Source organism: Scomber japonicus, chromosome 14 (assembly GCF_027409825.1).
Source record: "Scomber japonicus isolate fScoJap1 chromosome 14, fScoJap1.pri, whole genome shotgun sequence".
NCBI classification, from domain to species: domain Eukaryota; kingdom Metazoa; phylum Chordata; class Actinopteri; order Scombriformes; family Scombridae; genus Scomber; species Scomber japonicus.
Genome location: NC_070591.1, coordinates 33,005,216 through 33,027,141, shown reverse-complemented (window position 1 = coordinate 33,027,141; position 21,926 = coordinate 33,005,216). Strand labels below are relative to the sequence as shown.

Genomic DNA, 21,926 nt, shown 5'->3' with positions numbered 1-21,926 from the left:
AGATTTGGAGTTTCCACAGCAGTAGTGATGATTAATTGTGTGTGTAGTGAGCCCAGTGTTGGGAAGTCACTCAGCCTTTTTTTATAAATCCCAGCAGGACATTCAGAAGACCTTTTATCTTTGTTTGATCTTCATCATAGTTTCAAGTTTCCCTGTGCCTCCTTACACTAAGACCTCTAATTCTATTCATGAAAAGCTTCACTCTTGGTTTTAGTTTTAATTTTGTACCCACTGAATGAGAAAACCTTATTTTATGATATACTCTGATAGCTGAAGATGTACTGTAGTATACACTTAAATACAAAAACATTTGTCATTTGTCATTTATATGGTCACTACAGATCCATGTTGTAGTGCAATAAATGAAACATATTTCTACATCCTCCCACTATAAACAAGCCTTCAATGAAATTGAAAGCAGTGACTTAGTTCAATTCAACAATCGATTTAATGGGCCTCATTGAAAGAGTACGGTCAGATCTGCTCTTTGTGTAAAATGCCTCGAGATGACTTTCGTGGTGATTTGGTGCTATATAAATATAGTTTGAATGATTGATTTATTAATATATGAGTAGAAATCATTGACTATGTATAAATATAGATGACACATCTCAACTTTTTACCGTTATGCAAAAGTGAAGCCAAAATATCTACTTTCCAAGAATGGCCATCTTGCTTCTGTGATGTCATTTGGAGCCAGACTCTGCACAATTGGGTGGCCAGATGACGACCCACAGGACACACCCTCTTCATCTGAAGGCTTGCAGTCATTTGTTCCATCGTGTAGACCTGTTTAAGTCTCTGTTTACATCCTTCCAGTTCAGTTATCATTTTCTTAGCAATCAGTAAACAAATCCTTTAAAAAGAATCTCTGATCTGTACTGTATGTCTCCTTAGGTACAACTCCCAGTACAAACAACAGAGGATCTAAGGGGACAGTCACTTTTAAGATATTTTCTATTTCTTCTTTAATGGTTTTCTAAAACCCCTGAATTACTGGGCAGTCCCAAAAGGCATGTGATATCACCTATCTTTCCACAATTCCTCCAACATAAAGTAACCAAGTGTTGAATCATCTAATTTTTAGTTTCCAATCAAATTCTTTCCATAACTGACTGTTTATTTCCGTATGGCTACAAGCACATCTTCCTATACACTATCTTCAATTATGATTCTAATTCCCATTTTTCTTTGATGCTCCAGGTATTTTGGGGGATATCAGCTGTGAGCCTTTTATGTACTGTATAGGACAAACATGCCTTTTAGTTTGAAAACATTTTTCTGCTATAGTAATAAAGTATTCTTCTATTTTATTTGGGTGTTTGCAGTCTGCCTCTCTTTCTTTATGGCTTGTGATATAGTGTCGTATTTGGAGGTTTGTGTACAGATCCTTTGGTGAAAGCATGAATTTTTCCTGTAGTAAAGAAAAGGATTTGATATCTGTTCCGTCAAATAGTTGTTTAATTGTGATAAGACCCCTGTCTGCCCATCTTTGAAATCCACTGTCGCATACAGAAGGAGGAATCTCTAGATTGCCTAAAATCAGCAAGGCTGATCAAGATGATTTGGCTTCACTTTTGCGGACATGTCATGACGTCCATATTTAGAGAGAGTTAGCGGTAGAAATATTTCTACTTTGCACACAAATTACTGTTGAATTCATGACACAACCATGGTGTCAACCACTGAAAAGGTTGTAAACTGTTGTTCTGTTGTAACCAAAGCACTCCGCCACCTTTGTAATGAAGCTGTTGAGTTAACCAGCTGCCTCTCTGTATAGACAATGTTGTTCCTCTACGTTACTACCCTTCAGCAAAAAACACCCGCAGACAAGAGGCCCCACTCTGCTAGCAAATCTGCTCCTGGTTCGAGCCTGATTACATCCCTCCACAATCAGTGCAGTGAGGTAGGGAGTCCTCCTTAATATGGAGTACCTGTGTACCTGCAGGGTTAAAAGCCCGTCTCAAATCCAGGAGCAGACCTGTGGTCATGTTACTACACTGACTGCTTGGAAAGAGTTGAGTTGATCCTGGCTGCTGTTTATGAGCCCACCAAAGATTCTGAAATGCTTTTTGTTGTAAAAGTTGTCTGCCTATACAAAATATCCAACTTGACCTTCATCTGTTTTTTGTTTTTTTTGTGTGTGTGGTTTTTTTAGTTTATTTATTAGTAGATTTTTGTAGATTTCTTTTCTAATGTAAAAGCGCAAAGCACTTTCTGCAGGTTGAACACTAAATCCAAGATGTGTTTTTGTGCTTTTGTGTCCAAGAACATAGCAATTGTTTTTCTTCTCCTCTCAACGCAAATAAGATGGGTGGAATAAAGGACTGATTGTTCTGTCTCAAACTCTCGAGCGAATAATAGTCTGTTATTGTAACACTTTCATTTTAGCAAATCCTGAGGATATGTTATTATTGGTTCTGACCTTGGTAGTATTTTTTTCCACTTAAGGTTACCTCAGTTTCATTTAGCTGAGATAATAAAGATAGTATAATAGATTCAATATAAGATTTTTTTAATTTTCATCAGTTCACAAATGCAATTGTAGTCATAGAGAGTTTTTGTATTTTGCAGTTAAGCTGAATTATATTTATATGTACAGAGTTTCTGTGGGCCATCAGTACTGCCACTCCTTCAAATTAAAAGCATTCTGGCGAACCATGACGTGTTTTTCATTGTGAAATATGCTTTTGTTCACAAATAATTGGACTTTACAAGCAGATATGGACATGTTTGGTATTTTTTGACAATGAGTTAGATAGAATTTCAGAAAGAAACAGCCCCATGAGCTGGAACATGCTTCTTTGGGCTATTTGTGTACAGATTTCAGTATTGTCTCCATGCTGGCAGAGAAGTGATCCCTTTAAGGCTGCATTCATATGTTGTTGAAGGGGTTAATGACTGTCCCACTAAAGATATCTGTGGCACTGGTACACACTCATGGTTTAGCTTTGAACATCATCCACTGAAGTCCCCACCGCAACACTAAACACGAAACAATTCATTTTCTCATTCACAGTTATCATTATTTCTTTTATCCACTAAGACGGATAATGGCAATTGCGTTTAGTCAAGGGATGTCAGTGGAGATGGTGACTTTGTCTTCATTATCAACAACCTCGTCCCCCATCACATACAGATCTTTTTTTAATCTAGTTACATTTTTAACAAAGTGTGTGTCTTGTGTGATATATAGCTACACTACACAATAATAAATCCTCCAGGTGGACAAAATATTGAGTCTGAGTCACTATAAAAACGTATTACCAATTCCTTGGTCAAGTCTTTCTGGGATTTATTATACTAGTGTGTAAAGTTAAATGTGTACATCTCACTATTTTTACCTCAAATAATTGATCGGTTAGCTAACTTCTTTGTTGTAATACCGTAACATAACAGCATTACAGAATGTTGTTCACAATGGCGAACTCATAAAATAACGCAATGGCAAATAGTGAGCAGAACCTCTGTATTTGCTGGCTCACCCACATCATCATACCTGAAGCAACCAGACGCCCTTTTTTTCATTTTTTTTTTCATGCGAGTTCTATATCCGTCGGGTGCTCGTCACCTTTCTGACCTCTGCTGCCTGTTCTACCAGCTGCCTGTACCATGACTGACTGCCCTCTGGTGGCACTTGTTGTGTACTACAACACACCAGGTTAATATAACTTCTCTTTGTCAGTTTAATAGAAAGAATGTGTATGTTTTTTTTGACAGTACTTACAAACATGCCTTTGGGATTTTTAAGCACCATTGTATTCCTTAACACTGTGATACGGAACAAGTCTGTGTAGGTTTATTACCAGTGTTTTATACTTCAGAAACCTTATCTGAAACTACAAGGAGGTGTCTCTTTGCCACAACTTGGCAAGAGAACACTAAACAGACTAACTTTGGAAGAAGAACCACTTGATGAAACAAACTCAGAGTGCTGAAGCCTCACAGTAGCTTTGACTAGACTTCGGGATACATTCTTGCACAGGCGTTGGACTGTGGTTACAAAGGTATGACTTTGCAGTCAGTATGAGTATGAGGAGTGATTGCAGTGACCATCTGTTCATTACATATGGTGTGAAGGTGTTTGTATCAAAACAAGACTTGGAAAAAACAATCTTTGTAATGACTGAGCAGGGCATCTACACTCTCAGATGATCTGGGCTCTTCTTTCTACACTTTGGCATTGCAGTTTTCGTTCTATCCAGCCACCAAAGGCATGGAGACGACGGTAAATCAATGATCCTGACCAACGCAGTAGCTACAGAGGTTTGTTTACAGCACTGTGGTTGACTGTTTCTATTTTGGGCCAGGACAGAATTTGATATTACTGTACAGCCCAGCAACCCACAGTAGTCAATAGAAACATGACCGCGACAACATAGAAACAATTAGCGATTTTATCCTGTTGGTTTATTGATTCACTGTTGCATGTTTTTGGCTGTGTGTGGGTGGGTGTGTATGGGAGGGGGGCTGAGGTGGTGTGTGTGTGTGTGTGTGTGTGTGGGCTGGTTTTAGGTTTGAGGCAATTAGCATTCCCATGTCCAGAGGGGCTGTGGGAATCCCTTGAAGTAGAGGCTAAGACGTGAATGTGAGGCTGCACATCACAGCAGCCACTGCTTTGTAGCGCTCATTTATTGTCAGAATGATGATGCGCCCCCATCTCCATCCTAGCTCCGAACCCCCCCCCACCCACCTCCCCTCACCCCCGCTCTTTCCCCGCTGGTCCCCCCCTCCTCTTTCAGCTGGGAAATTGAATTGTGTTGGAATGCTCTGTGCCTCTTTTCTCTGGCACTTGAATGGGCTCTTTAGTATTTCACACCAAGGTGTCCTTCAGGGTGCGAGGTCAGGCTACCAAAACAGCTTCTAGTGGCGGATTAGGACCAATTAACATCTTTGTACACAAAGGGCTCTGGCAGCTGAACAGGCTGCAGGGTGACCCACACTGTCGTTGCATGCCAAGCCAGGGGACCGCTGCACTTGAGCTGAAGTAGCAAAAGAGGGGTGGAGAAAGTTTTCCAAACCTAATGAGAAATGTTGCTACTTCACACCTCCTGAACCTATAGCCCATTGAGTCATCGTTATCTTGTGAAATGAGAGAGCAAACCACATCTTTTTAAAAAAAATCATTGCAGTTGTACATAAGAGGGGACCACTACCCTGAACTGCCCTGGTTGTTTTTTTTTTATCATGATGGGGTTCTATATGGGGGGGGGGGGGGGGGCGAGTGGAGTGGAGCTACTTATTCAAAAATTAAATACACTTCAGACTTAGTGCCACCAATTGGCTAATACATTTGCTTAAAGGGATCAACCTTAAAACACTTAAAACACTATTAGGGATGTTTTTCTCATTTCTTAAGCTAGTGGGCCACAATTAAATGGTACATTATATAGACAAAAGTATGCAGACAATTTTTTCATGGTTTGAATTAAGCCCCTTAGTTCCAGTTAAGAGCAATGTTAAAGGAGTACTCCACCAATTTATCATTGGCACTCCTAGAACTTTGCTGTCTTGGTTTTAAAAATGTATAAAAGTGTTTTTTTTAATTTCACACATTCTTCTTCCTTCTAAACTTAGCACTTACAATTCCCACATTGCAACTTGACAGCCCTGAGCTGCTAGGCTCCAGCAGAGATGAGGAGCTACACAGGTTTCATAACCTCACTTCTTTCTAACTCTACACCTCCACATTTAAAAATTATTTTAAAACATCTTCAGCCCCAACCGACGCTGAATCAAGTGACTTCTCTTGAGGCAATTTCAGACTTCACAAAGCTCCCTCTGGAGACACAAATGGTTTTATACAACTTTATTTCAAAATGCAATAGTACTCTCATACATTGGGAGCATATACAGATGTGTAAAATCATTGTAGTCACCTTTTAAATCTAGCTCTAGTTTCAGCGGACAATACCCTGCACACAAATCCAGCTCCAAAGAAATGCTTTACCCAGTTTGGTGTGGAAGAACAATCAAAGCCCTGACCTCAACCCCATCCAACACTTTTGGGATGAACTGGAACATCAGATATGAGCCAGTCCTCATCACCAAACATCAGTGTTGAACCTCACTAATGCTCTTGTGGCTGAGCCAGGTTAAAATGTCTGCTGCAAAACCTGAATTCAGAATAGTTTTACATTGGAAATTCAATATTACAAGAGTTGAGATTTATAATTTCATTGTTAATGAGTTAATGAGTTGGGAAAATTGGGGAATTTACAAAATTTTGAGGGCACTTAAAAAAAAGAAGAATGAATGCATTAAGTTGCTGTATTTATGATCAAAGGAGCCTAGATTAAAATTCATACAGTAATCACCAACTTTTGTAACCACACCAACCTCGGGGAAACACACTCTCATTTGTCATGGCTGTGGTTCGGGAGGGTACAGCTGTCGTCCACCAATCCTAAGATTGGTAGTTCGATTCCTGGCTCCTCCAGTCCACATATCCATGTATCCTTGAAATTGCTGTATGAATGGTTAGTTTCCTCCTGATGAGCAGGTTAGCTCCCTGTGTGGTAGCTCCTGTCATCAGTGTATAAATGTGAATGAATGGGTGAATGTGACATTTAGTGTAAAAGTGCTTGGAGTGGTCAAAAAGACTAGAAAAGTGTTATATAAGTACAGTCCATTTCCATTTACCACTTAATTATCTACATTGTCTAACTACAGCACTAAGAACATGAAAAGCAAAACTATATTTTAGATATTTTAGACCAAATACCTCTATCGATATTGCAACAATATTACACTAACATTTTTGATAAATAATCATCAGTAATGTGGATATAATGAAAAAGTGGGTAAAAGGTACTTAACAGAACAGCTAGAACAGTCTGGTAAGTTCAGAAAATTATATATTTTACTGTAATGCAGCATGTAAAACCAGGAAAAGACAACTCTGATGACATATTGCGATATTACGATATCCAAAATCTAAGATGATATCTAGTCTCATATCACAATATCGATATAATATCAATATATTGCCCAGCCCTAATTGTAGGTCTGATGCATTGCATTCCACAGCCTCAGGTTGTACTGTTAAAAAGCATAGCAGAGTGTAATATTCCGTCTTTATTCATACAGTTCTGGAAATAACTTCAGTCATAGTTTTTATTAATTTATTTTTATCATTTTTTTAAGCTTATTTCATCCTCAAATTTATCCCTGCTGATGTTTTTGAGCTTTAATGAAATAGCAAAGTTGACCAGTCGGCATGACCCGCATGTAGGCTGTAACAACAATGTTATGTAGTCAACTTGCTAAAACTAACGTTGGCTGACGTGCCAAATCACACACAGGAGATGCCAACACACATCGTCCACCAGTAGCTTCAGTTAAGTAGAATAAACCGTGTATCTTATTCAAAAGGATCTACATCTGTAACTAAAAAGGTAAATGAGGCAGGTGAAGGGAAAAGACTTCTATTACTAAATATGTGGATGGTTCCTTTAATTCTTTTCCCTTTTACATCCTCACCCATAGAGTAAATAATCACTATGAGTATTTTCTGTCTTGCTGTTATGGTTGTCACATATATCTTGATGGTCACAGTGAAAAGAGAAAAAGCAAAGTAGCAAATTCTTAAAATTACATTTATCCCCTCCCATCACGGTTACTAAATATCTACCATTAAGATGTAGTAGACTTATGGATTTCTAAGAGGTTCCTGTATAATTATGTAGCCCAATTTTCCCCACATCATTATTATTATTATTATCACCCTTCAGTAAATAGCCATATGTATCTCTTTTGAGACCTGCGGGCAATTTGTAGGCTAAGTGTAGCTATTAAATCCTTTTATAAACATGGCCAACATGGACAGTCTGCCATTTGTGCGGAGAAAAGGGCTGGACATTAAAAAAAAAAAAAAAAAAGTAAAAAAAAAAAAACATAATGTGAAAATTTGACAGAATTTTCATAAAAGCATGTTTTTTTTTTTTAAAGCAAAGGGCATGCTTGGGTATGGGGAACTGTCACTCATTATAATGATAATAATAATTCTTGGCGCAGTTTTGAAGCAGCGGTCTGATCCTCAACCAGGAACAACACATGTATGGTTTATGTTTGTGTGGAACCAAAGTAAATGTTGTATTACACACCTACATGTTTATGCTATGTAAGGTACTGACTTCTATCTAGTTTGGTTATGTGTTTAACATGGATCAGCATTTGTGCCAATCATCTTATTTTAACACATTTACTGTTAGAACATACGTAGTTTATTAAATGACCTCAGTAGTTAATAGTGGACATTTTAGAGAAGATTTATTGTCTTTTGCTTTTTGGACCCTAACCCTAACCCTAAGTGCAGCTATGCCTACACATAGGAACATCTGTCCGCAGCTATCGGTGACGGTGAAGTCATGGTACATTTCAGTTGGTTTCACTTTGCAGTTCAGCAACCCAGATGCCACCTAAACACTCTAAAGTGGATAAAAGACGGAGCAGTATATAAGGAATGGGTATTGAATAAAGTACTCAGTTGTTATCAGTATAATTATAAGTGTACTTGGATTGGTACTTGACTTGGTACTTTTTTAAACGATACCCAGCCCTAATTGGCATAAACAGTTTTCTATCATGTCCTCAGGGAATTGTACACAGCAGGTTCCACTGACTGCAGCTCATTCCAAATATTTGCAGAGTCAGCAGATGTCTTACCATGCCACGATTGCGCAACGTGTCCTCGGAGCGTGCAGAGGCGTTATTATTGTGGCTGACCCGTGTGTGAGCTATGATGTCGTTTGTCAAGGATGATGTCGGCCATAGCTCACCTGGCGGTGGTGTACATAAGAAACCAACCAATGGTGGGTCATCCAAGCCGGGACAAACGGCATGAGCTGAGTAGGTGAGGAAATAGCTCCACATGAGGGGAGAACACACAGTTAAAGCAGCAATAATAACAATCACTGACCATACACTTAATACAGAGTGAGTGAGAATAATGAAAGGCATCCGCAGATAGAAACTGATGAATGAGCACATAGAGTTAACAGATAATTACAATAGTTATAATTACAGTTATCTCTCAACTCAAACATGCCCAAGACATGAGTGGAAATGCAATTACATTTATAACCTTTTTTCACTCAACAAATATTACTGAGACCACTTCAGGTGAACATTTAATGTCCAGGAAGTCATATTATAGACACTACTACTGACTAAACAGTCCAGCCATATATTAGGTTTTGATCTATTCTTGTTTCATGTGCTGGGGCAGTCACAGAAATATTTACTTTATTCTTTATACTTTCAAAATACATTCAAAATAATTCAACAAAACTTCGATTTAGTTTCTGCCTACATCCTTTTTACATTTTCCCTGATACCTGTCTGGCTCTGTAGTGGACAGACTAATGGAATGGCTTCACTTTTCCCCGATTCCCTTGAACGTATCATATTCTGTGCTGCTTCTTATTTAGCAGCCCACTGGCTCTAAAGATATTTTTAAAAAGAAGATTGTCTTTGATGCAGATTTGTACAGATCATTTTAATAAAGCAGCATACATCATGTACAGCATGGTGCAGCATAAACACAATTATTATTAAACCGTGCTTCTTGCTCAATAATAGGAATCCTGGCTCTCATTGGCAGTTGAGGAAAGCAAAGGTTATCTATAAAACACACACACACACACACACACACACACACACACACACACACACACACACACACACACACACACACTGCAGAACAAGGTCTTGTAGAACAAACGGAGCAATGTGTGTGTGAACTTGAGTCATTCATCACGAGCTGGGCCCTGAGACAGGAACTGAGATAAAGGAGGTTTAGAGTAAAATTCATTTATTTTGGAGAGGAAAATACCATTTTTTTAAATGTTATTTATTTATTTATTTATTTTCTGTATCTGTGATGCCCTTGGTTTTTTATCATCACACTTGAGCCATCTTTTCTCTTGCTCTCTCTCAACACACTCTACCCAAACCCTTCCACCACCTCCCACTCTTCCCTCAACACACACACACACATAGACACACACAGCCTGTCTGGCTAATAGAGGGTGAAATGCAGGTATGTGTGTGTGTGGGAAATGGCTGCAATACTGTAGCGCATTGACAGGTTATTTTGTTGGCCTCTGCCTAATTAGTGGCATAGTGGATGCACCCCGCTAAGCTTTAGTGCTTTATGTTCGTACCAGTCCGCTCTAATTTCCTCGCGCCTTTGATATCAGCCCCCGAGATTGACGGTTTGCACATAAAGAGGAACACCAGACCATGATAGAAAAACCCGGTGGAAACAATGGCGCCACCTTCAGTAACCCCACCCCACCACCCCTCTTTTACTCCCACCACGTCTTTGCATTTTAGCCCCCCAGGTCGGCAGATGTGCAGAGGGTCGGGTTTGCACGTGGATTCCAGATTCCAGACTGACGGTCACCAGCCAGTTATTACACCAATAATAACTGGCTATTATTGGTGTAATAACTTAATATTATAGACATATATGATGTACTGCATTAGCATTCGGCCAAGCAGAGGAAGGTCTTTTCCGCTTCCATGTGATGGAATGCACAACAGAACATATTTATGTTAAAATATTACATTTATTATGTTCAGTATGTTGTATAGTACACAAGCAAAGTTGCGTTCAACAACACAACTTTCTTGATCAGGATATCTGCTCGTCTTGACTGCTGTTGCCAGTAGATCTGTCATGATAACTACTATTGTTGGACGATATATTGTCTCAGAAATAATCACAATAAACAATATTATTGTCATTTGAAAATCATTTTATACCACTGATATAAGATAATATAATAGCATGATAATGATTAGAGAGTCCATATGGTAAATGGTAAACTGTACTTCTATAGCACTTTTCTAGTCTAGTCACTTTTTGTCCACTCAAAGCACTTTTACACTACATGTCACATTCATACACATTCATACACCATTGGAGCAGTCATCAGGAGCAGTTTTGGGGTTACGTATCTTTCCCGAGGACACATGGACATGTGGACTGGAGGAGACGGGAATCTTCCAATTGGAGTGCGACCGCTCTACCTCCTGAACCACAGCCACCCCATACATAGACATGATGATGATAATTATGATATTGTACAATAAGTCGATAACTAGATGCCATGTGTGTTTCTGTTAAAGGATTTCATTAGTATTTTGCTTACAAGTTGAACTTTACCTAGATATAATGATGATAATAATAATCTTTATTTATAGAGCACTTTTCAAAAGTGCGTCACGAGGCAGCAAAACACACAAATCCTAAAATGATTGCGTTTTATAAAAAAGAACGAATAAGAACAATTTGAGTAAAAAACATTTAAAATGTAGAACAAAGCAAGAATAGACAGAACATACTTAATTCAAGGAAAATTAAAAGTCAATTAAAATCAGGACAGACTTTGTGATAAAATGATGTTTTAAAGAGTACGGTTGCCTTTAGATGACTGCTACTGAGCCTCAGGGTGCATCTATGGAAAATTATGAGTTAACCTGTTGTAAATCTTCCCTTAGGCAGACAGGAGAAAGTGATTTTCCTTAAATGGTTTAATTTTTCATTATTTATCATTTTTTAAATTAATTTATATCATTATTAATTATTATTTGCTTTCCCTAAATGTTTTAATTAGAAAAAAAAATGTTTTAATTATTTATTAATTATTTTACTGAAATTTGTTAGTTTAAATTAAAAAAAAGTTTATTATTAATTATATTTCTTATTTTTTTAATTTTTTAATGAATTAATTATTAATACATTTTTAAAATGTTTTTCAATTGTTTAAAATGTTTACATTTTTAATTATCTATCTATCTATAATTATTATCTCTATCTCTCTATCTATCTCTCTCTATCTCTCTCTATCTCTCTCTCTCTATCTCTCTATCTATCTATCTATCTCTCTCTCTCTATCTCTCTATCTATCTCTCTCTATCTCTCTATCTCTCTATCTCTCTCTCTATCTCTCTATCTATCTCTATCTATCTCTCTATCATCCTGGTTTGTGTATTGTTTTGGGTGTGTTTGTTAAGAAGTTTGTCAGTACTTGTGCATGTACAGTGCACTCACCAATAAACTCTCTGTAACTCTACATGATGTGATAAGATGAGGGCGCTTTAAGCAGATTTCTTTTCCATCTCATTTATTATGATGATAAGAATGAGGATCAGCTGAAGGTCAGGGAAATGGCAGCACACTCACGTCTCAATCATGCATTCGATGTGTCGTCTTTATCCAGCTCTTGTATGTTCTTTTAACACAACTTACTGCAGTTATTATGGTTTAATGTAGGGGGGGAAGGCTACAGGCTATTTCCACTAACCTTCATCAATGATGACCATCATTTAGTAGTGTGTTATTGCGAGACTCAGAGCTCACCTCTTGCCTGTGTAATTGTACCTGCGGTGTGTGAACGAGGGAATTTCATGCATTTTCCCCTGACATTTGCCTGCCTTTGACATTTGGGTCTTGAAAGTGCATGAAAGCTGTTTAAATCTCACTGTGAAAGGTCAGCTTGTGATTATTAACACTGTTGCCTGTAAGGATGCTGACTTATTCCCTTGTTGATTGGTGGCTTTCAGCTGAACAAGGGAAATGGGAATGTCATCAGTATTGCATGTGGTATTTGACTGTCCTGGTCTGAATGAACTAACTATGTAACTGTCCTCTCTTTCAGCTTACTCCACTGTGTCAGGTGTGAATGGACCTCTGGTGATTCTTGATAATGTGAAGGTGAGACTTCTAGAAGTTGTATTTATACTGATATGTGTATAACATCAGAGTTTTAAATGAAAACCCAGGAGCTGGTGTGAATCACCTCTCATATTTCATGTATCTTGTATTAGTTCTATAGATTTCTGGCTTCTGTGTAACACTGTTGAATCTCTCTCAACTAGTTCCCTAGGTATGCTGAGATCGTTCACCTGACCCTCCCCGATGGCACCAAGAGGAGCGGGCAGGTCCTGGAGGTGATTGGAAGCAAAGCGGTCGTCCAGGTAACAAACACAATCCATAACATCTAGTCACAAAAAAAAAGTAATGTAATCAATGGTAATGAAAAGCTAATGAACAGACGTGAATACGTGTTTGGCAGTGTCTTCTAATTATTACTTTTCCAATTCATTCATAACAAGCTGTTGATATGATGTCTGTAATGTGACAGATTGAAGAGTTGTTAAAAAAAAAAACTCTAATAAGGTCCAGAGTACGATCAATATGAAATGTGATGCTGAGTAAGAGCAGAGTGCTGGAAGATACTGAACCCCAAATTGCTCCCCGTCATGTCAGTCTGCATTAGAAACCATTGGATAAAGAGTAGTATATCCCTCCTGATGAGCAGGTTGGCACCTTGCATGGCATCCTCTGTCATCAGTGTGTGAGTGTGTCTGTGTGTGCATGGGTGAATGTTAGAATGTGTTGAAATGGGTTTGGAGTGGTCTAGACTAGAAAAGCTCCATGTAAGTGCAGTCCATTTCCCACTTCCATCACACATGTTTGAAACGCAAGCATCAGAACACAGAGAACTTGACACGCAGTCATAGGAATGTAGTGTGAGGCTGCTGGACTGTGCTGTAGCTGGCAGGAGGCTGTGAAGTCTCCAAAATTGTAGGTGGAGTGTACATCACAAAAAACCCCCATCAGAAATAAGGTGAAGTATTTATTTAAAAAAATCACACAAACAAACACTCCAAACCTGCCATCTGTAGCTCTTCACAACACTTTGGCTGCTGCTTCTTTATTTTAACCAATCCTCTCATGCTATATTTAAAACTGATCCAAAAAAAAAAGAACTGGAAAATAGTGATATGTGGACTAAAGAGGAAGCACAGTGGACACACTGTCATATACTCATCAGCAGCAGCAGTGGAAAAAACAAACAATAAAATACAGTTGTCAAGTTAAGAGTTGGCACAAAAAAAAAAGGTCCACTGAAGATCATTAGATGTGTTTGCAAGCTCAAAAATAAGCTTGTGAGCAGGACGTGACCCCCCCCCATATGACCCTCCTGTTGTCTTCTTGTTGACCGTGCAACTCAAAATTGACCCAGTCTGTTTTAAAGTCTGTGTAAAGTAAGAATAAATGTGTTCTGTGTTTGACATACCACAGAAACCACCCTGCCAGATTTGAATGAAAAAAATGAAAAAATCGCCAAATGTATGAAATTAGGCTTCAAAGTTGTGTGAAAATCAGTTTCTTTCTCTGCTCCCAAATGCTGTGGGCGTGGCCGCCAAGTTCGCTGAAACCCCGCCCCCACCAAGTGTCACCTGACAGTCTATGCCTGTCAATCAAAGTCACCACCTTTACCCGAAACATGGACGCTAGGAGAACTGAGAGTTTTCTGCTGCTAACTCGGCGGCTAACTGGCTAACTGTAGACTGTAGTAGTAGTAGTAGTGTGCGCTACATGTATTTATACCTCTACAGCAGCAGGGGTGGGTAACGCTGCAGTGATTTTCAGACCCGCCCACTAAATCCTGAACACAGAAATCTTGAAACACAGTTTGTGAAGTCTAGCTCCACAATTCAAATCTAAATGGTTGAAATGCTTTTTACACCTTTTTTAGAAATACATTTATGACCTATTTAATGTGTTTAGAAGAAAATGTCTGAATCCACTTTACACAGTCTTTAACTGTTTATTAAGCATAAGCTTTCAATTCTGTGTTAGACCTTTTTAACCCACTGCATTCTAACCTATTACCACAGGTTTTACACATATTGGGCTAGATGCAGGAACATGTTTGTTTGTTTTTTTTCATGAGGTGGATGTGTACGAGTGTGCCACGTCAGATTCACATCAGATTCTCGTATCATCAGGAAACAGTCGTAAATGACATTCGTAAACCCCTGTTCTACTGTAAATGAACACGTGTTCCCGAGAATAGTAAATGAACATGAATGACGCCCATAATAAAAATTCCATATGAGGTCAAACATCCAGCAGGTTGTAGAGAAGCTCCATTCATGAATATAGCACTAAAGACTAAAGAAGAAGACTTTTAGAGAAGCTCTCAGACTGGGGTCCTGCTCTCAGAAATAGATCAACAGAAACACAGATTATAATACAGTGTGTAAGTGGTAGAATTAAAGGTCCTGAGAAAGACAAAGAATGAGGAAAAATGACCTGATATGTTAACAAAAATAAATGATTTGACATGAATTAGATGCCAAAAAAAATCTTGCTAGGGGAGTCATCAGCCAACATTTCTCTAAAATACTGACAATATAATATTTCCTCATTCTGCATACCGAATCAACATTATTAATTTCTGTTATTTGGTAGTCAGCATACTGTGATAAAAAGAAAATCCAAGTCAGCTGACTCTGCACTGACTTCTATTCTATTGCTATACTTCATCTTTGAGTTAAAAAAAGCAGAAATTATACAATATGTTAGCTAATTTTAAGATCAGAGGAAAATGAAATGATTTGTTGATGGATTATCACAGACTGGTATATGTCAAAGTTTAATCAGGATACTGTTTTGAAACCATTTCAAATTTCTTAATGGCAGCACATAAATCACACCTGTCAAAATTGACCTGAAGACAACAGGAGGGGTTAAGATTTATTTATTTAATTAGGTCAAATTCATCTCTAGTTTACCTCTTTAACCTACTGAGAGAACAGCTGTCATGTTGTCATATCTCTGTCCTGTTGTGTGTGTGTGTGTGTGTGTGTGTGTTTTCAGGTGTTTGAGGGGACATCAGGCATCGATGCCAAAAAGACAGCCTGCGAGTTCACTGGTGATATCCTGCGTACGCCGGTGTCAGAGGACATGCTGGGTAAGATGGACATTACAGTACTTCATATTACTTATTTAGTTCACATTGTATTAGAACAGAATAAGGGGAAGGGGTCAGGGTCAGTCCTCCCTCTTATCCTTCTAAAAAGATACAATATTTCCAATCATTCTGAATACAGTTTAAAGTCTTCTACTGTATTTGTCTTCACTATGCTTCATCTACTTACATGTTTAATAGAACAGAACTGAATCAAACCTTTGTGCTCGCCTTTATCTGAATGTTGTTGAACGTCTCAATCAGTGTGATTATCTCAGCACAGCACAAGGTTACATGTGTTTGAATAGCAGCAGAAAGTAAACCTGCTTTTGTTTTTGAAGTATCATTAATCACATCCACGAATTTATAATTACTTGTACTTGTTACTTGTAGAGCCATCAGAGCCACTCTTATCTGTTTAGAGTCTGACACAGAACAGAATAGACGAGATGTGGGTGGAAGTGTCATCTAATGAATTTCATTTTATTGCTGTTTCTTTTTTTTTTTAGCAATTATCTTTTGAAATTGGTTTCCAGATACATCAAAAATGTTTGTTATTTATCAGATGACAGACTTGATTTCTGCTCAGCTGAAAGGAGAAAATATTCCCTCCTTTTTTTACAGGTCGCGTGTTCAACGGCTCTGGCAAACCCATCGACCGTGGACCCACCGTGCTGGCTGAGGACTACCTGGATATCATGGGTACCACTCACAATACTTTGTTGTCTTCTTCTTCTTCTTTTGTAGGATTTTTTCTAATTGTAAAGACTCAGCTTCATCAAAAATGCTGATAGCATATGAGCTGAAGCACTCAAAACTTGTACAAAACAACGTGTCTGTAACACTGAGTATAATCAATCAACCATCAAACTAAGGCTGCTGAATTACTCTAAATTTGATCGTGATTACGATTTTGGGGCCAAACGATCTCAAAACTAATAAAATCGGGGGGAAACGATTTTTTGTCATTTTCCCTTGTTCAACGTTGTATAGAAACAGTCTGAGAGAAAATTAATTAAGCTGAATGGACGAGAAATGTCCAATAAATACAGCATCTTTCTAAAGTTAAACAAAATCGTTTTAATAATCGTGATTTCAATTTTGACCCAAAAAATCATGATTATGATTATTTCCATAATCGAGCAGCCCTACATCAAACTTTATTTATATAGCACCAAATCACAACAAAAGTCATCTCAAGGCACTTTACGCATACTGTGTTGGGTTGAGAGAGGAAAGAGAGGCACAGTAACAACAACATTTAAAATAATATCAGCAGCAACAAACACCAATTAGTAAAAGTTGACAACAAGTCTGGTCTGGTCACTACTTGTTTTTTTGTTTTTTTTCATCAAGTCATATTTTTAAATACAATTGTACTGTATTTTATTCAGGCGAACTGTGGCTTTGTAGATGAAAAGACCTACATGACATGTACGTATATATATTTTTAAAATAAATTTGCCCTCCGTACCGAAACCTGCGTATCAGCTATCCTTTCATTAGATGTTCTAAACCACTAACAAGAGGTACTGTAGTTTTGAGGTATACTGTATACACATATATTATTGAAAGAGATACAACATAACAAGGCAAGTACAACATTTTGTAGACCAGACAAATACATTTTAATTCTAAAAAGCAACGTTCATTTAAATAAATTGGAAAACTTTGAAGAGGAGAAGTTTACAAGAAAAGCTCTACTTCAATATCCTTATAAAGACCATTGGGGGACGATATATTAAGATAATAGATTGAAAGATTAAGCCCTGACCTACAGGAAGCCAGCAAACTAATGTTATGCAGAAACATGGAGAATTTTGAATTCTCGTACTTGAGGAGTAGTCACAGTACAGTTGTGCTTCAACCACTCTGTTTTGTAATCACAACCTCCAAAGTTGAATGCCAGACCATTCCTTTGTTCACTGTCATACACTGTAATGATGGTACTGCATTTCCGTGGCTTGGTAATTTCAGAAAGAATGGGGAAGGTTTTTCTTTTTGCTATTTTTATTTCCTGTGAACTCCTGAATCTCTGAACTGGTCCCAGACCTCTGAATCACTGCCTTTGTCCCTGATTTGTCCATCCTCTCTAAAAGGTCTGATGTTGTGTCAGACGGTTGGAGAATCAATCAGCCAGTCAGATGCAGGTTTCAAATATAACCAAGCATTTATTGAACTTACTTGAATCTGTCTGGAGATTGCTAGCTACCTCACTACACCTATTCCACAAAAAAACAGTAACAGGAACAACTCCTAACGCTAACCCTAACCCTTAAATCTGCATATTTCTTCCATCGTCATAAAAAATATCAACTACTCCTCGACATCTCTACCAAAAATAGCCAGATGCGTCACTCACTACTGATTGGTTAGAAAAAAATAACTCCTCACCACCATCAGAAATTGGCTACCATGAACACAATATCAGGCTAAATGAATGTAGTGAAATGAAGTGGCAATTTAGTCTGTTATTATCAGGCTGTTTAATCTCTGGCTTACATCCCACTACAACAGACAGCTACAACAGAGCTTCACGGAATGTGAATTGGCATTTGTTTGTTGTTTACTCACAAATAAAGGATGAAAAAAAAAAAGGCGGCAGAGCTCCAGGGGTGAACTCTTTAGGCTTATGTTTGAAGGACAGCAATTTGTTCACTTTATGTAGAAAAGAGTAGTTATAAACAAAAGGCTGGAAACAAGTCAGTTATATAGCTGCCAATTATAATTATGTACTGTTTATTAATTGGGATGAGTGATTGGATGATTGGTTTAACAGCTCAGTAAAGGTTGTAGGATTATTAAATATAGATTATAGGATATAGATTCATTGAGATGACGGCTGCCTGTAAATAAAAGGTAAGCTATGTCTGGAGGCTTTCTTTGAGTAAATATCTGTACACACTGAAAGGTATGCATGATATGATAATATAAATATCATGCAAAGTATATCATGAAAGTGTGACTATAAATTATGTCAGTTAGTTTAAAGTCACTCTTAACCATTTTAACATAGTATAACATATATGTAATATGTTTGTGTATATCTTATTTTAAAGCTGTTTACTTGCTTATTTTAACTGTAGTTTTGTTTCTATGTATTTTAATGGTAAATTGTAATTGGACTGTACTTATACAGTACTTTCTAGTCTTTTTGACCACTCAAAGTGCGTTTACACTACATGTCACATTCACCGGTTCACACACATTCATACACTGATGGCAGGAGCTACCACACAGGGTGCCAACCTGCTCATCAGCAGGCAGACTAACATTCACTCACACATTAATACACTGTTGGCGCAGCCATCAGGAGCAATTTGGAGTTACCAAACTTCCAATTAGTGGATGACCGCTCTACCTCCTGAACCACAGCATTTGAACATATATGACCTCAGAAATTACACTTGAGTGCCATCAACCAACATTATAAGCAGTATAGTGTTGCTGACGCTGTGTTACTGTGTGCTCCAGGTCAACCCATCAACCCTCAATGCCGTATCTACCCTGAGGAGATGATCCAGACCGGCATCTCAGCCATCGATGGCATGAACAGTATCGCCAGAGGACAGAAGATCCCTATTTTTTCTGCTGCTGGGCTGCCCCACAACGAGGTGAGACCACCAAACCAGAGTTTATGTCATCTGAAACAGGAAAGTAACAATAACTACAACCAGATTTTAAGTATGTCGAATGCAAGGACATGACTCTCAGACATGACCAAACGCCAAAGCAGAACAAATGGAAATGAACGTGTGTGTAGTGTTTTTTCTTTAAAACCGTTAATCACAAATGATGGTTAAAATTTGATATTCCAACTCAATACATGAGTGGTACTGAATAGCTCTGGGAAATACAACATTGACAATGGTTACCTCCGTGTATTTGATTGGTAAATTATTCAGCTGTGGGTATTTTGTGCCACCACATTAACACACCTCCAGCTCAGCCACAATGGAATTCAGTGGTAGGAAATATTTCAGCTTGAATTGCAGCAGTTAAAACATATTTTGTAGCACTATTCAGAAATGTGGTGTTCAGCTAAGCAGTAATTTATCACATAGAGGAGGCAGAGAAGGACGTTTCTTCACAGACTCCTAAGTGTAATACAACATTTTGCATTTTTGAGTAAGGGTAAGTAAAGAGTACCTCTGGACCTTTATGTAGGAAATCATGCTTTAGATTTGTAGACTGGGCTGGATTAAACAAATAATGTAATGCAAAACAGTAAATTGCTGCTGTTCTTCACAAAATAACTCCTGCAATAAATTACAATATATGTCTCATTTGCCTGAATGTAAATTAAATATAATCCTTCTAATTTTTCTCCTCTATATGATAAAAGTGTTTTCTGGTTAGAATGCTGAAATAGATATTTTTGTCAGCGATGGTGTGAAGATGGAAATGTGGAAACTTTGATGAGTCAGGGGTTGAGCATAGCTCAGCGGGTAGAGCACCCGCCCCATGTGTTGAGGCTACAGTCCTCACTGCAGGCGACCCCGGTTCAAATCCCGCACCGAGCGGTCTTATCCTGCATGTCATTCCCCCCTCTCTCTGCCTCCTGTTTCCTGTCTATCTCTACTAACCTATCCATTAAAGGCAAAAAAAAGCCAGAAAAAATATACTTAAAAAAAAACAACTTTGATGAGTCAGGTCATTCATGTGTGTGCCATTTCAGTGTCACATGACAACAGTTTTAGTTCTGCTTCCTTTTTCAAGGGTTTTTTTTCCCAACGTCACAATGGAAATTCATGACTGAGTTGTCCCACATTAATGTTAGACAGGTCTCCCTCATACCTGAATATATATATGTCATATGCTGTATAAACACAGTTGAGATGAAGTAAAACATGTGGCATAAAATCATTAAGTGTTGTAGAGATTGTTAATTCATGACTGTCACACATGTAATTGAGAGAAATGTTAACAAAAAAAAAATCCCCAGCAGGAAAAAAACCCTGTATTTCATGTCTACTTATGGTATTGGTACTTCAAGCATAAAGGAAGCAAGAGGTTACTCATTGTGCTTGTAAAGCTTTCACTGAGTGCTGGCTTTTGCTCTAGTGTCTGTTTTAATCTATGTGACAGACAGCTGTGCAGCGCACACAGCTTTATTGTGGCTGAGTGGAAATTGAACTAACCAGATCAGGTCATACTGAAAGAAGGAGACTGATCTGTTATATCAGCTAGATGGAGGTTTTTGTCACAATATGCTGATTTAAATAGGACAGCTTTGGAAATTGTCCCAAGGCAAAATAAAATTAAAATGAAATTAAGAAAAAAAAATGGCCACAAAGAAAACATCTCTGTGTGTGGTGGAACAGTATTGATTGATTCAATCTACAGAAGTACTTCAGCATAATGGCGACTTCTTGAGTGACAGACCATTGGTTGTTCTTGATGCTCTTCAGCTAAAAATAATTTAGAAACCAGTGTTGACCCCTGTATTCTTCTTTTCACTCCTACAGTCCGTTGCATGACAGTGCTCAGGGACAAAATGTAATGCTGTTGCTAACAGTGTTGTACTTCTTTGTGTATTTTGGGAGATGTTTTAAGAACCTTTTTTTCTGTTACATACATCTACTGATGCCTGTGAACACATCTTCAGTGATGTTCCCTCAATCATGGAGTGTTTTGGGTCTTTCAACATGTACCCTCCTCCAGGTGACCTAGTCAGGGCTGATCAGATTTCAGCTTGATGGCTAGATCATAAGGTAGGGCTGGTTCTGGGTACTCAATACCTTTCAAAGGTATGGACTGAAATAAATCAATGCCAAGTAGTATGGAATAACGATATCTGCAATCCATCCTTTTTGTACCCAGAGCTAGAAAATATGACGCAAGCGTTCTTCGATATAATGCAACATGTGATTGGCCCACTGCCACAGCAGCTACGACCCGTCTATGGTGGTGAAGTCGTGGTGACTTTGAGTTAACATGCTTAGCATTTCAGCAGCCAAGACACAGCCTAAACACTCTAAAGTGTGTCTACACTACACACCTGTTACACTGGATAAAAGACAGAGCACTAAATGTATAATGGGTATTGAAAGAAGTACCCAATTGGTATCAGTATAACTTGGAGCTACTTGGATTGGTACTGGTATAATTTTTTATAAGATACCCAGCCCTACTAGATAGACTACTTATAAT

General features: G+C 38.1%; 1 protein-coding gene across 1 annotated transcript in view; it reads left to right on the top strand.

The window, feature by feature from the left end:
• atp6v1ba (ATPase, H+ transporting, lysosomal, V1 subunit B, member a) overlaps positions 1-21,926 on the top strand; it is a 50,746-nt gene that overhangs the window by 11,651 nt on the left and 17,169 nt on the right. Inside the window, exons 2-6 of the mRNA XM_053332904.1 lie at positions 12,669-12,724; positions 12,889-12,987; positions 15,683-15,776; positions 16,398-16,475; positions 19,248-19,387. Of these exons, the coding sequence (XP_053188879.1) occupies positions 12,669-12,724; positions 12,889-12,987; positions 15,683-15,776; positions 16,398-16,475; positions 19,248-19,387 (467 nt within the window). The remainder of the gene's footprint in view (positions 1-12,668; positions 12,725-12,888; positions 12,988-15,682; positions 15,777-16,397; positions 16,476-19,247; positions 19,388-21,926) is intronic.